Source organism: Moschus berezovskii, chromosome 9 (assembly GCF_049115385.1).
Source record: "Moschus berezovskii isolate FMDL1 chromosome 9, NW_MosBer_1.0, whole genome shotgun sequence".
Taxonomy (NCBI): domain Eukaryota; kingdom Metazoa; phylum Chordata; class Mammalia; order Artiodactyla; family Moschidae; genus Moschus; species Moschus berezovskii.
Window position 1 is genome coordinate 43,611,959 of NC_142468.1, and position 14,897 is coordinate 43,626,855.

Consider the following 14,897-nt stretch of genomic DNA (forward strand, 5'->3'; position numbering starts at 1 on the left):
AGGAAAAGTCAACAGCCCAGGAGGGCACAAGCCACACTCACATTTGTCTTTGTTGGACTTAAGGTGGAATTATAACCAGGTAAATATCCCCACCCTGGTGCCTTTTGGGGGGTGGTGCTAAGAAAACTTTTATTTCTGAGAAGGAAAAATCAAGATCACAATAAACTGGAAAATTCTTAAAGAGACGGAAATACCAGACCACCTTACCTGCCTTTGAGCTTGTGGAGGTGATGGAATTTCAGTTGCGCTATTTCAAATCCTAAAAGATGATGCTGTGAAAGTGCTGCACTCAATATGCCAGCAAATTTGGAAAACTTAGCAGTGCCCACAGGACTGGAAAAGGTCAGTTTTCATTCCAATCCCAAAGAAAGGCAATCCCAAAGAATGCTCAAACTACCACGCAACTGCACTCATCTCATATGCTAGTAAAGTCATGCTCAAAATTCTCCAAGCCAGGCTTCAATAGTACGTAAACTGTGAACTTCCAGATGTTCAAGCTGGTTGGTTTTAGAAAAGGCAGAGGAACCAGAGATCAAATTGCCAACATCTGCTGGATCATGGAAAAAGCAAAAGAGTTCCAGAAAAACATCAATTTCTGCTTTATTGACTATGCCAAAGCCTTTGACTGTGTGGACCACAACAAACTATGCAAAGTTCTTCAAGAGTTGGGAATACCAGACCACCTTACCTGCCTCCTGAGAAATCTGTATGCAGGTCAAGAAGTAATAGTTAGAACTGGACATAGAAAAACAGACTGGTTCCAAATTGGGAAAGGAGTACATCAAGGCTGTATATTGTCACCCTGCTTATTTAACTTATATTCAGAGTACATCATGCAAAATACTGGGCTGGATGAAGAACAATCTGGAATCAAGATTGCCAGGAGAAATATCAATAACCTCAGATATGCAGATGACACCACCCTTATGGCAGAAAGTGAAGAGGAACTAAAAAGTCTTTTGATAAAAGTGAAAGAGGAGAGTGAAAAAGTTGGCTTGAAGCTCAACATTCAGAAAACTAAGATCATGGCATCTGGTCCCATCACTTCATGGGAAATAGATGGGGAAACATTGGAAACAGTGTCAGACTTCATTTTTTTGGGTTCCAAAATCACTGCGGATGCTGATTGCAGCCATGAAATTATAAGACGCTTACTCCTTGGAAGGAAAGTTATGACCAACCTAGATAGCATTTTAAAAAGCAGAGACATTACTTTGCCAACAAAAGTCCATCTATTCAAAGCTATGGTTTTTCCAGTAGTCATGAGTATGGATGTGAGAGCTGAACTATAAAGAAAGCTGAGTGCCTAAGAATTGATGCTTTTGAACTGTGGTGTTCGAGAAGACTCTTGAGAGTCCCTTGAACAGCAAGGAGATCCAACCAGTCAATTCTAAAGGAAATCAGTCCTGACTATTCACTGGAAGGACAGATGCTGAAGCTCCAATACTTTGGCCACCTCATGCAAAGAACTGACTCAATGGTAAAGACCCTGACGCTGGGAAAGATTGGGGGCAGGAGGAGAAGGGGATGAGAGAGAATGAGATGGCTGGATGGCATCACCGACTCGATGGACATGAGTTTGAGTGAACTCCGGGAGTTGGTGAAGGACAGGAAAGCCTGGAGTGCTGCAGTCTATGGGGTCACAAAGAGTCAGACACGACTGAGCAACTGAACTGATCTGAAAAATCAAGACTTTGTTTTATTTGAACTGTCTAAAGATTACCAAAAATATCAACAAAAATATCAGAGTCTGCTTTTCGTTTGGAGAATGTTATTATTAAACGAGAAAATTCAGGTACAGGTGTGCCTTTAAGAAATTTCAACTTCTCAGAGAAAGAGAAAAATGTACAAAACCTATTTTCATTACCACAAGGATTCACTAATTTCCCTCAGCACATTTAACATAAATGCCAAAATTTAATTCATACTCAATTTTTCTGAAATAAAATAATTGGAAAAAATAGCTCCATGTATACCATTGAAACCAGTAACTGAAACCAAGAGAAAAGAAGAATTGAAGAAATCTCCGATAATAGTTACAGTTACCATTTCATTCTCAAGAGCAATCTTTTTCTTTTGTTGTCTAAAATAGTGATGCCACTTTTTATTCACAAATATATTTAAAGTCTTACGTTTCACAGTTGATTCTCAGGGTCAGAACTTTCCTGATATCCAAGATATGGGCTTAAGTAACCTTTAAGATGGCTATAAGATAGAAAAATAGAATCCTAATTTGCTAATATTTCTTCCCTGCCACCAACATAACCTATAGATCATTTGTAGCTAATGAATTGCTGTCAAAACAGCTTTGAGGTTGGAGTTTCAATTCCTTCCCCTGATTTGAAATATTTACATTTAGTGTGTTGGGTGAGTGACCATCTTCCTAATAGATATGTTTCAACATTTCTTATTATTGTTTCTCAAATCCTCAATTAAAACTCTACAGCAAGCTTACCTGTCATCATTCAACATTTCAATAAAAACATAAAAATGCACAGAAAGGTATACTCATTGGTTATTCTGTAAATAAGCAAAAGATAAAAATCTAGCTAAATTATATTTTTTAGGTTGAAAGCTCAGGTCAACTATGCATTACATAATTGTCACACTGCCATTTGTACTAGACATATGAAAATGATCTCTATGTATTATAAAGAACCATGAAGAACAGTCATTGACAATCCAGGGGATCTTATAAAGGAAAAAAAATTTTTTTTTTTTTTTTTTGCTAACCTGGGCTGAGAAACCACAGAAGAAACCAAACCAGAAATGCACGAGTGTGAAGGCAAAATTCTTATAGAAGAAATAGCATAAGAATTTGCACATTCGGACGTAGGACCACCTTCCATGAACAAGGAGAAGCCTTTGGAGGTATCTGAACTGTGCAAATGAGTAGTCGCTGGCTAGGACTGCCTGCAGTCCTTCTTGGCCACTGACGCCGACGCCAATGTGAGCACCTACAAAGAAGAAGGACACTTTCACTTCCCAGCCAAAGACACCTCTTTGGGGAAACTATCACTCCTTTCTTTCTTTCTTTAGAGCCATACGGCACAGCTTGTGGTATCTTAATTCCCTGACCAAGGATTGAACCTGGGCTTCAGCAGTGGAAGCACCAAGTTCGAACCACTGGACCACCAGGGAATTCCCCTATCAATTTTCTTGTAATGCTATTATTTATTCATGGAACTCTTACAACGATAGCATTCATCATTTTTCCCACACATTATCTCAAGACACGCTCTTGATAGTTAGGTGTTTATCCTAGTTTTATAAGAGAAAATTGCTCAGAAAGTTCAGTAACTTGAACAAAGTTCTACAATTTGTGGCAAAACGTAACAGCTGGGACTATGTGTCTGTTCATTCCTCTACGCCATAGCTACTTCCTTCTCCAAATAGTGACAGATACACAAATGATTTAATTAAAGACAGACGGTTTTTTGTTTTTTTTTAATGAATGGTGGATGCATTGTACCTGAAAGTATTCATTTTAGAACCACTGGGAAAATCAAATTTCAATGCAATTTCCATTATATATTGCCAAATGCTGCACCTGGGCCTCCAGGTCCATAGTGTGCCCCATTAAGCAAATGTCTCCTTACTTTTGATCATGCTGACATCATTGGCTCCATCGCCGATGGCCAAAGTGACAGCATTTCTGTACTTCTTCACAAGTTCTACTACTTGGGCTTTCTGGAGAGGGGTGACTCGGCAGCAAACCACAGTCTTACACATGCAGGCAAGTTCTAGAAGATCATTCTTGACATCACTTTCTAGGGCATGGGCCTAGGTTATTTTTTTTAAAAATCCACAATAGAACAAGAGAGATGTCATTTGGGAAGCAGATTTCTTATTTCTCAACTGATTTCTAAACAGTTTGATTCACTTCAATAAGTCATTGTTGACTCGGGGTCACACAAACGACAAAAGAAGAGAGTACTGAACGCCTACTATGTGCCAGGGAATTTTACCATAAAAATAAAAAACACAGTGCCCGGTGTGTCCTCCTTGGTGCATTATCATGCTGTGCTGGCAAGATACAGTTCAATGCCAGGGAAGTTCCAAAATCCACTAAAATAAGGGAAAGTGAAGGACAGCCCAATCTACCACTTCACCAAGTTTAGAATGAACTACAAAGTGATGATTTGTTTGTTCTACATGGTGACATTTTGGTTTCCTTTGCATTGTTGTTTTGTAATTTAGTGTTTATTGTTGTGGTTGTTGATGTGAGGGCAGATGAGGGGCAAATGATCTGGAGATCAGTCCTTGAAGAGCATAGTGACTGAAATCAGGAGAGTCCTGTACAAAGGGTGGCACGCGACCTGCATCTCAGACAGGGTGCATCAACCAGTTCCACCCTTGCTCCTCCCTAAATACATCAGAGCCTTTAGACACACCAAGAAAGCACTGAAAAAGAGAACATAGTCCTTTGCAATTAACTATAATTTTTTTTCTAGAAAACATCTCACTCTACACTATTTAGTAAATGCATTAAGAGAAAACAGGAACCCATCTAAACTTTGAGTCGGCATTATCTTTGAATGAATCTCTAGCAAGATGTTCATAGCCCATCACATTCTGCCCCTATATTCCTTTGGAAGTCTGTCTTCTACCACCACCTTCAAGTTTACTCTTTACTCCTGTCATGCCAAATTGCTTGTTTCCACAAGTTAACAGGTTCTTTCTTGCCTCTGTGCTTTCGCACTTGCTGTCTCCTCTACCTGAAAATATCACTTTGTCTAGGAATTCTTCCCTAATTTTCCCATGAGGAACTAAATGTGCTGCTTTGCCTCTATGCTCTCAAAGCACCATGTCCATGCTTCTGTATTGTATTTATCACAATACTGTGAGATTAGCTCTCCCACCAGATGACAATCTCTAAAACAAAGACTGTTCTCTTCATATCCTTATCCCCTCAGGCTCTAGCACTATGACCTGGGCATGCTTAATAAATGTTAATGGGATAAATGATATCTTTAATTAAAAAAAAATTTAAAAATATTCTATATTTTCACCTTGCTAGCCCAAATTGCTAAGAAAAAAAAAGAATAAATAAAGAATAAAAGATCAAAAATAGAAAAATAAATAAATAAAATAAATTTTAAAAAAATGTTAATGGGGTGAATGGAAAGATGGATGAATAAGTATAAAAACATAACTCTAATGTAGAAAACGCTCATGTCAAGGCCTAGAATTTTTAGGGGAATTGTGAATTAGCATTCTCAAATATAATTACACTCTCTGAAACAGAAAGCTGGTAACTGGCTGTCTTGCTCAGAATGGTTCCCATCTCTCTCTCTTCTTTTTTCTTTATTATCAACAACTGAAAAGCAGACACAGGCTGTGAGAAAAAAGATCCAATTCCCTCTGCGAAGCATCAAGATCTGAGCAAAGTGAAATCGCAATTTTTTTTTTAAACTTCTGACCATAGTAGGAGAAACACAGCCAATTCTCCTTAAATGAAAAATGATATTTCATGGTTTCTAAAGCTCAGGCTTTGAAGCTACAACTATCTGAGATCTTTCTTTCAACATATTTGGAGACAGAGAAAATCATGTGTGTTAACACCTGAGTGCCCTAACTGACCTCACAATGACCTCTCTGAACCTGAGAGAAAGTCAGAGCACAAATCTTTAGGGAATCTTTCCCTATCGTGGTCCCTGGGGAATTCAGCGAAGGCCACCAGCTCCAAGTCCCAGCTGACAGGCTTAGAATTCTCAGTTGCTGCTCATTTGTGCAAGAGAGAAGTTCGTGTCATCTGGACAAACTTTCAACTAAGCTTGGCCTACAGCTGAGCTCTGTAACTTTCCATGGTGTAGAAGACAACACATCAGTACGTCTGGAACCCAGCTGGATGGTGCTCTAAACACTAAGAGCTAACAGACAGTTGATTACAAGGGGGGAAACACAATATACTCCTGTCCAACTTCTTCTGTCCTCTAAGAAATAGTCTAAAAGGAGATCCGTTTGTTTTCCAAACTCTGGAAGTGAAAAATAATCATCAAAGCCGGAAAAAGATGTGAGATTAGCTCTTTGTGCATATAAATGATCATTTCACTGAAGTACAATCAGAGCTTTTGTTTTCTAAGTTAGAAACTCAGAGGAGCATTTTGATATTTGTTCAAGATTTGGAACCTGAACTACATTAAAAGAACAATGGAAGTTTATTCTATTACGACAAGAACCAGATTTCCTAATCAAAGCAAATTGTTTGGCATTGCTCTAAAATGCTGCTATTTAGAAAAACCACTAGAGGTATCTTAATGGCAGTAATTTGGTGTGGTAATTATATGAAGGTCAGGTTATGCTCTGCAAATTTCAAACATTAGGAAGAGCAATAATTGCAATACATCCGTCCAGTTGCATTATTTTAATTAAACAACAGGAACTGTGATACTCTCCCTGAGAAGAGCATTTAAACAATACTGCTGAACAATCTACAGTCATTAAGATTGATATTCTCTGAATTCAGCATTTCTTCAGATCCTCCCTTTCACTGTGATGGTTCAAGCAATAATGTATGAAATATATATTAGAAGTTTCCCTTTCCTTTGCAAACAGGAAATCATTGTGTATGCCCTGTTTCTAGCAGTGTCATTTGTTTTGAATACACAAAAGAAGATTTCATTATGACAGCACAAAAGAACTCATTATTGGGGTGGAGAAAAAGAAATAACAAAAGCCTTAAGCGAACTCACCAAACTGTGGCCATTTATGATTAAGGCATAATCCCCTGTTACGGTTTCTTCTACAACTGAGTCCAGCTCCAGCGACTGCTTTTTTTCAAAAACTACATGTCCATTGGAAAAACTTCTGTTTTGTCCAAACAAATTTTCCTTTGCTTTCCTTAAAGGAGAACGGAGGAAGGCAAATCATAACAATGTATACGGAGCATACCTATTCACTCTAAGGAGAGGCTAGCCTAGAGGTAAATTCATTTCGTCACTGTTCAGACAGACTGCTTGCTTGAGATTCAGTTTCAGTGAACTAGCTGGATGATTTGTTGTGATGGGGGATACCATAGCAAATTTGCAAATTCCAGGAAGTAGGAGGGTAAACACAAGGGAAACAGAATCATCTTGAACGTTTTAAATTACCTTAAAGCTAAATCATCATCGTGGGCTGGGTTGGAACCAGGGGCTCTTGATAAATTTGATATATAAGGTTACCTGAGCTTCATGGACTTAAGAACCACTGATCTGGCACATGATATTGTTAAACAATGGAAAGGGAAAGACTGAAAACAACTGATGAAATCTTCTAGGAATTCCGGGAAATTCTGTACATAAATTAATCAACTTGTAGAGCAATGTAATACAATCCCACTTAAAACGGCAGCCTTCTGAGAAACACATCTTTTAGAAATTTGACAATAAAAACAAATAATGGCATTAACTGAATTGGCATAGTCATTATAATACAATGGGATATTTTAAGTGAAAATTGTACTCATTAGCTCCAACAATAGAGTAAGTCTTCTGAGAAAGGAGCTAGAAACACCAAGTGTGGAGGGCAGTTCCAAATAGAAACTCCCTCCAGTGCCCTAGATCTCATCAGCACTAGAATAATCCTGCCCACATCCATCGCTGCTATTTAAGAGGAAGACTGTATGGTGACTTAAAACTCTTCCTTAGAAGTGGCATTTTATTCTTCCCTTCAAAAATGGAAAGACAATGCCTTTAAAGGGAGGAAAATTTCCTCTCCTAATCCCTTGGACAACAGGCTTTGAAGTAACATAGGGTGAGCTGACAAGACTGCTAGAAATTTCAGTCACAACCAGGGAACCACACAGTAGGAGCTCCCAAAGATGAGTGGCAAAGCCAGACACCAACACTTTGGGCCACAACATGCATGTACAAAATGAGCATCCAGGACAGAATGGGGAGTGAGAGGCCAGAAAATGGGTATTTTGTCTTAGAGCGAAATGAAATGATCCCCCAAAGGCTCATCCTATGTTTAAAAAAAAAAAAAAATTTACTTAAATGGCTGTGTTTTTTTGTTTGTTTTTGTTTTTTGCTGTGGCTCCTCTGAAGGAAGAGAATGTTCACATTATAAAAACAACTATTTTAGCCCTCAGCTTTCTAATTATTTGAAAATGTACCACTAATTGTTTACAAGTTAAATTGAAACACACACGCGCGCACACACACACACACACACACACACACACACATATCTTCTAGCTCAACATCTCCTTCTGCTGTTCAAGACCAAAATCACAGCCTGCATTTAGGAACCCAAGGAACCCTGAGGTTACACACCCTTGGCTCCAGGGGTGACATTCTATGTTTTAGCAATAAGTTTGCAGAACGAATGAAAAAGAGTAATAAAGTCAGAGCGCTATGTGTAAAATTTAGGGAGTTAGGGTGGGGAGAGGGAGGGAGGAGTAGACATGAAAAATCATTGCTTTAAGTGGGAGATAAAGGACTTTTGCATCAGATAAGTAGGTAACGGAATCCTCCTCAACATCATGAAAATTTACAGACCCAGGTAATGAAGAAAGCAAGAGAGACAAGTTGCTCTGAAATGAACATATTTCTCTGACAGGTTTGCAGAGCTCATGAATTAGGTCCTCAGAAAGCACTGAAGGGCCAACATCTCCTAAGGTCTCCTTTTTAGTAAAGTTCTCACTTGTTGTATTAATAACTCAAACTCTTGTTTTCCCCCCAGAGAATGAAAACATTCCAAAGAAGGGTGAAGTTCATGAAAGTATTGGCTGAAATTCTATTTACTTAGGGTTTTTTTTCCCCAAACTGTCTTCCTAACATCTCACATGATCCCTTTTCCAGGCAGAAAAGGACAGACAGTGTTTCTGGCCCTGCTTAAGTTCCCACTGCACTCCCTCTGCAGAGCCTCCGTTTGCCCATGCTTTATAGCTGTCATTTCTTTTTCTTCCTAGAACTTAGCTCTTCAAACACCAGCTAGTTCTCACAAAGCAATTTATTAGGAGGGGAAAAGCGACACATAACTCCCTGCAAGGAATATGAACTATACAATGAACACACAATGCTTTACCACAGAATACAAGTTACAAATGTTAAAGCAAAAAGAGTGCCTGTTTTCTCCAAGCTCTGTAATGAAGGGCAGTCTGTTACAATGCTGGCATACAGAAATGCATTAATGTCTGAGAACGACTTTGGTTGGCATTCACAGCCCCACACCAACCACTGAAACCTCACTACAAACAGAGCAAAGCACAGTTAGGCCCATGTTGGCTTACATGCAATCCATGAAGTAAAGAGACAGCAGGAAAAAGAGTCGTTTTATCAGTCTTCTTAAGACACTCTGTATTCAAACATTAAAAAGACCTCTTAGAAAATGGATTGAAGCTATGACATTGTGTTTAGAAGAATACAATTTTGACTTTGACATGAGCACTGGACTTGAAACCTGGAGATCTGGCTTCAGGCCCAAGGTCTGCTCTGACATGTCATATGCCCACAGCTGAGTTAGCTGACCTCTAGCCACTTGACTAGCCAGTCACAGACCCATGGGAGAACCCAGGTCTTCAAATTTCTAGTCCTCTGTCTGCCACATCTAAAAGCTTACACATAGTTAGCCACAGGCTTCCTCTAGGCTGGGACAAAGACACAGTGCTAGAGCAGCAGCTAAGGGACAACATTATCCTGCCAACCAAAGTACATGAAATTTTGACATCAAGCCCCAGTTTCATCCCTTATTAACTGTTTGACCTGTAAGATACTCAACTCTGAACCAGTATCTTTATTAAAATCGAGGTGAATGGTACCAGTCAATCACACTGGTTGATACCATTACGAACACCTGGGCAGCTCTACCAGGCTGTCCTAGGAGGTCCCCAGAATTAAGTGCTCTAAAATTTTACAATTTATGATAGAAACTAAACATATTAAAACACTTTGCCAGGGTGACTAGAAATTGGGAATTAGGAACAAGGGGCATTTTGTTTGGCCCGCGTAATGTTTAAAAAGAATCTGTATGAATTTATGGACAATATGATGTTCACTTTCACCAAACCCCCAGTCACTAATGCCTTGTACAGCCAAGATCACACAACTAACATTACCTTTCTGACCCTGGAGCCATTTGCTTTTATGACCCCTCCTTATTCAAACAATAACTTTTCACCAAACAGGTATATTAAAAAATGCAATACGCATGTTGTTGATTAAAGAGGAAACATCAGCTCCTTGGTACATCACTGGAATACTACTCAGAAGCAATAGAGTCTCTTCATGATTTAGTTAATTTTTCTAATAAAATATGTGATCAGTGCAACAAAAATGAAACATGGATTTGGTTTGCTTGTAGGCCCAAGCAAACTTAAATCCTCAGTCTGCTTTTCTTCGGTCAGAAGACATATGTATTGGTGAAATGTAATCAGTGCAGTAATCCTCAAAGAAACCTTCAGTTCAGTTCAGTTCCTCAGTCATGTCCGACTCTCCGCGACCCCATGAATCACAGCACGCCAGGCCTCCCTGTCCATCACCAACTCCCAGAGTTCACTCAAACTCATGTCCATCGAGTCGGTGATGCCATCCAGCCATCTCATTCTTGGTCGTCCCCTTCTCCTCCCGCCCCCGTCTCCTCCTACCCTGAATCCCTCCTAGCATCAGAGTCTTTTCCAGTGAGTCAACTCGTCGCATGAGGTGGCCAAAGTATTGGAATTTCACCTTTAGCATCAGTCCTTCCAATGAACACCCAGGATCGATCTCCTTTAGAATAGACTGGTTGGATCTCCTTGCAGTCCAAGGGACTCTCAAGAGTCTTCTCCAGCACCACAATTCAAAAGCATCAATTCTTCAGCGATCAGCTTTCTTCACAGTAATTGCAGATTTCTGGACAGGCCCTTAATACTAAAGCAGCTACAGCATCAAACTTAACCCAGGACTCAATGTGCTTAAACATTTTCATGACATTAAATTTGAAAATTTTATGTGACATTAAATTTGAAGCAAACATCTTCATGATATGCATGAAAATACATCACTATTTATGAAATAATTGAAATATATTTGATGGGTTTAAATATGAGCATTTTAGGTCATTTTCCCTCAAGAGCTACCATCACTTCAATCAGTGGTCCCCGCCCTTTCTGGTACCAGGGACTGATTTCATGGAAGATAATTTTCCCACAGACTGGGAATTGGGGGAGGGATGGTTTCGGGATGATTCAAGTGCATTACATTTATTGTGCCCTTTACTTCTAATCTAATGCTGCCACTGATCTGGGGAGATACCAGTTCATGGCCTGGAGGTTGGGAACCTCTGACTTAGATCCTGTACTTCTGATACACTTTTTAAAATATTTTTGCATGAACTCCCACTGAACTGAAACATGGTATAAATTTATAATTTCAATATTTCATCCCTAAAACTCTGGGTTAGATATAAGAAGCCAAGATTAGGATTGTAGAGAGCACCTCCAGTAATAACTTTTCTTGGATGTTCTTTTCCCCGCTAATATAAGAAAATGCATACTATAAATATATTGATTTTTCTCATGCAGAATTTTCTACTATATTCTGCCTCTCTGTCTTAGACTATGAGAATGGGGTAATCTCCAATTCTTGGTTGAAATAAACATTATTTTCCAGCAAGAAAAGTGGCCTCAAGAGTCCTGAAATACTTAGTCTGGATGGAAAATATTCTTCTCCTCTGAATATATTGTTCTTCTAAGATAATCTTTTGGCTTACTGTATGAACACTATTACAGCTTCATTAACATAAAGTGTCAGAAATAAGAAAGCAAACATGACTCATAATTCTATCATCCAGAGAGAACCACATGAGGAGGTAGGAGGATAGGTATGGATATAGATGTATATAGTGTTTTATACACATACATACATACTTACATACCCATATATGCCTTTTTAGAAAAATGGATCATGTTATTTTCATAATCTCACTTTTCACTTATCATGGACATCTTCCAATGTCAAAAAACACATAATTACTTTTAAGACTGTATGGTATCTCATTGAATCTATATATCATACAAATTAACAAAATCCCAGTGGCTGGCTGGCTGAGCAATTTCCAATTTTCTATTATCATAATTGTTGCCACAATATCTATGTACATATGCATACAAACACATGCATGCACACTCAAACATACATACACTTGTCCATTTATTTTCTTAGGGGCAATTCCTAGAGGTAAAAACCACTGGGTCAAAACTGTACACATATATAATTTTGAAATATATTGCTAGTTTCTGCCAACTTACTCTCTTGACAGTATATAAGAATTCATATTTCTTCATATTCCTTCCACATCACTACAGTTATGGCACCCACTTAGTCAACCACACGTACCTGGATAAAATCTTGAGGTATTAATTTCGGTTCCCCACCCCTTCTGCAATCACCACTGCTACCACGGACAACCCTATCTGTTTACTCAGAAACATACCTTGCCTCAGGAGGATGTGACAGAGCCAAACACAGAGAAAACAAGAGTCAATATCTTGTTTTCTGGGTATCAAAATAGACTCTTGAAACTCAAAGCAGAATTGCCATCCTGAATTCCAGCAATCTGGAATTCAAGTAATTGGGCTTTTTGAAAGGGAAGAGAAAAGTCTCTTCAAGTGTCAAAAAATTAATCCTTAAAGGAATTAGAGCATAAAATGTTGCTCTAAGCGATAGACTGAAAAAAAAAAAAAAAGACTCCTTTTCTCTGTTTCCTATCTAGCCTAAAGGAGAGAGACTGAAGAGGAGATTAGATGTGCATGAATCAATCATTAAAAGAAGCCTAGGTGTTGCTCCCACTCTGGACCAGGAGTGGGTAGCTTTTGGGAATCTGAGTGTGCAACAATAGTCATTGAAGCATGGTGACATGGAGGGGAGTAGAAGAAAGGGATTCCAGGAACAGAGGCACCCATGTGAGAGCACTTCTCAGACACAGAGAAGTGAGGAAGAGCCCCTGAACACCCATGTTTCCTCAGGAGGATGTGGAAGTCAGCCCACAGGGAAAAGGAAGTGGGAAGTGCCAGATGCCAGCGGGGTAGATGCTGAGCCTCAGTGACAGTAAGGCAATAGCAATGGCAAGCCACTCCAGTACTCTTGCCTAGAAAATCCCATGGATGGAGCAGCCTGGTAGGCTGCAGTCCATGGGGTCGCTAAGGGTTGGACCCGACTGAGCGACTTCACTTTCACTTTTCACTTTCACACATTGGAGAAGGAAATGGCAACCCACTCCAGTGTTCTTGCCTGGAGAATCCCAGGGACAGGGGAGCCTGGTGGGCTTCCATCTATGGGGTCACACAGAGTCGGACACGACTGAAGTGACTTAGCAGCAGCAGCCTTGAACTAAATTTACCCACAGTGCCTAATTTAATTGTTCTGTCATCAGGCAGAAAAGGGTTCAAGTCTAGTTTTAGAAAATTTTATGAGTTTCTGTTCTTGCCCAGCTCAGTATATTCCAGGTTGTGAAGTCAGACAAGCTAGAAATGACAGAGCCTCCTTCTTCTTCCTTCACATCAAATCAAATTGAGTCCTATCCATTATACCTCCAAAACAGCTGTCAATTTCATTCCACTCTTTCCTTCCCTGTCCTTACAACCTCACTGCCTTAGTTTAACCCTCAACATTCTCAAACTTGAGTATTCCAACAGCTTCCTAAGGCATGTCTCCATACCATTCATTTTTTCCGTCAAACATACTTGATCTATCCTATCACTTGAGTGTTATTTCTAAAGTGTAAAATTGGATTTGTCTCTCTTCTGCTTAGAAGTCCTCCATATCCATCCAATACCTTCAAGATAAAATATATTCACTTTTGCTTATCACTCAGTCTATCACCACTTTTATCTCTGAAAAATTGTCCCCACCCATAACTCTAACTACAACTTGACACATGGTTCCTGAAATAGAACATGGTGTCTTTCTCATCTGTATGCCTTTGTGTATGCTGTTCTATCACTTTGTAATACTGTTATCCAATGTAATCAACAGAGGAAGAGGATTCATAAAATGTGTAATGGGGGTCAGCATCTTGTTTTCAGTATATTAAGAAGGTTAATTAAAAGTTTAGTTTTTCTATGATGAGAATGCAAAGACTGTCTAATTCTTCAAAGCTTTGTTTTACTTTCAGCTACTTTATATCAACCTGGTATAGAAAACCACTATATCACAGTGGCTAGAAGCCATAACTGAAGATTACATGTGTCTTTGCCAAATAAAAATTAGAAAACCTAATTGTTACTGACATAATTTTTATCATTATTATTTATATGATCTTAATAATAGACTCCAAGGTTTATTGGAAAAATATTTTTTTAAATTAATCCCTATTGGTTGAAAGACTGGGAACAATGGCTAAGGAAAGAGGGCAGGAGGAAGGAAGTGGAAAGACAGAAGGGAAGGCAAGAAGGATATTCAATGAAAGGTCATAAAGCTTTCAGTTCAGTTCAGTTCATTTCAGTCGCTCAGTCGTGTCCGACTCTCTGCGACCCCATGAATCACAGCACGCCTGGCCTCCCTGTCCATCACCAACTCCCGGAGTTCACTCAAACTCATGTCCATTGAGTCGGTGATGCCATCCAGCCATCTCATTCTCTGTCATCCCCTTCTCCTCCTGCCCCCAATCCCTCCCAGAATCAGAGTCTTTTCCAGGGAGTCAACACTTCACGTGATGTGGACAAAGTATTGGAGTTTCAGCTTTAGCATCAGTCCTTCCAATGAACACCCAGGACAGCTTATATTAATCGCTCAAATAAAATCATTTATAGGGTTGGTATTTGCATATTTTCCCATTTTACAAATGAGGAAAACAAACAGAGAGGTTGAAGAGTGTATCAAAAGTCACTTAGCCAGCCAGGACACAAAGACAAGATTCCAACTTGGCTCAAGTCAACATAGATTCTGTACTTTTCCCCTTACACTGGCTGTCTCTCCCTGAAATCCATTCTGCTA

General features: G+C 39.3%; 1 protein-coding gene across 7 annotated transcripts in view; it reads right to left on the reverse strand.

Annotated features, from left to right (window-relative positions):
- Positions 1 to 14,897, reverse strand: part of ATP8B4 (ATPase phospholipid transporting 8B4 (putative)) — a 283,705-nt gene that overhangs the window by 47,160 nt on the left and 221,648 nt on the right. For 6 of the 7 annotated variants that reach the window (XM_088839599.1, XM_088839597.1, XM_055437067.2 and 3 more), the window contains 3 exons: positions 6,696 to 6,843; positions 3,600 to 3,783; positions 2,734 to 2,957 (listed from right to left, as the gene is read on the reverse strand). In XM_088839599.1, coding sequence (XP_088695725.1) covers positions 2,734 to 2,957; positions 3,600 to 3,783; positions 6,696 to 6,843 — 556 coding nt within the window. The remainder of the gene's footprint in view (positions 1 to 2,733; positions 2,958 to 3,599; positions 3,784 to 6,695; positions 6,844 to 14,897) is intronic. The other variant, XM_055437072.2, reaches the window with a different exon arrangement.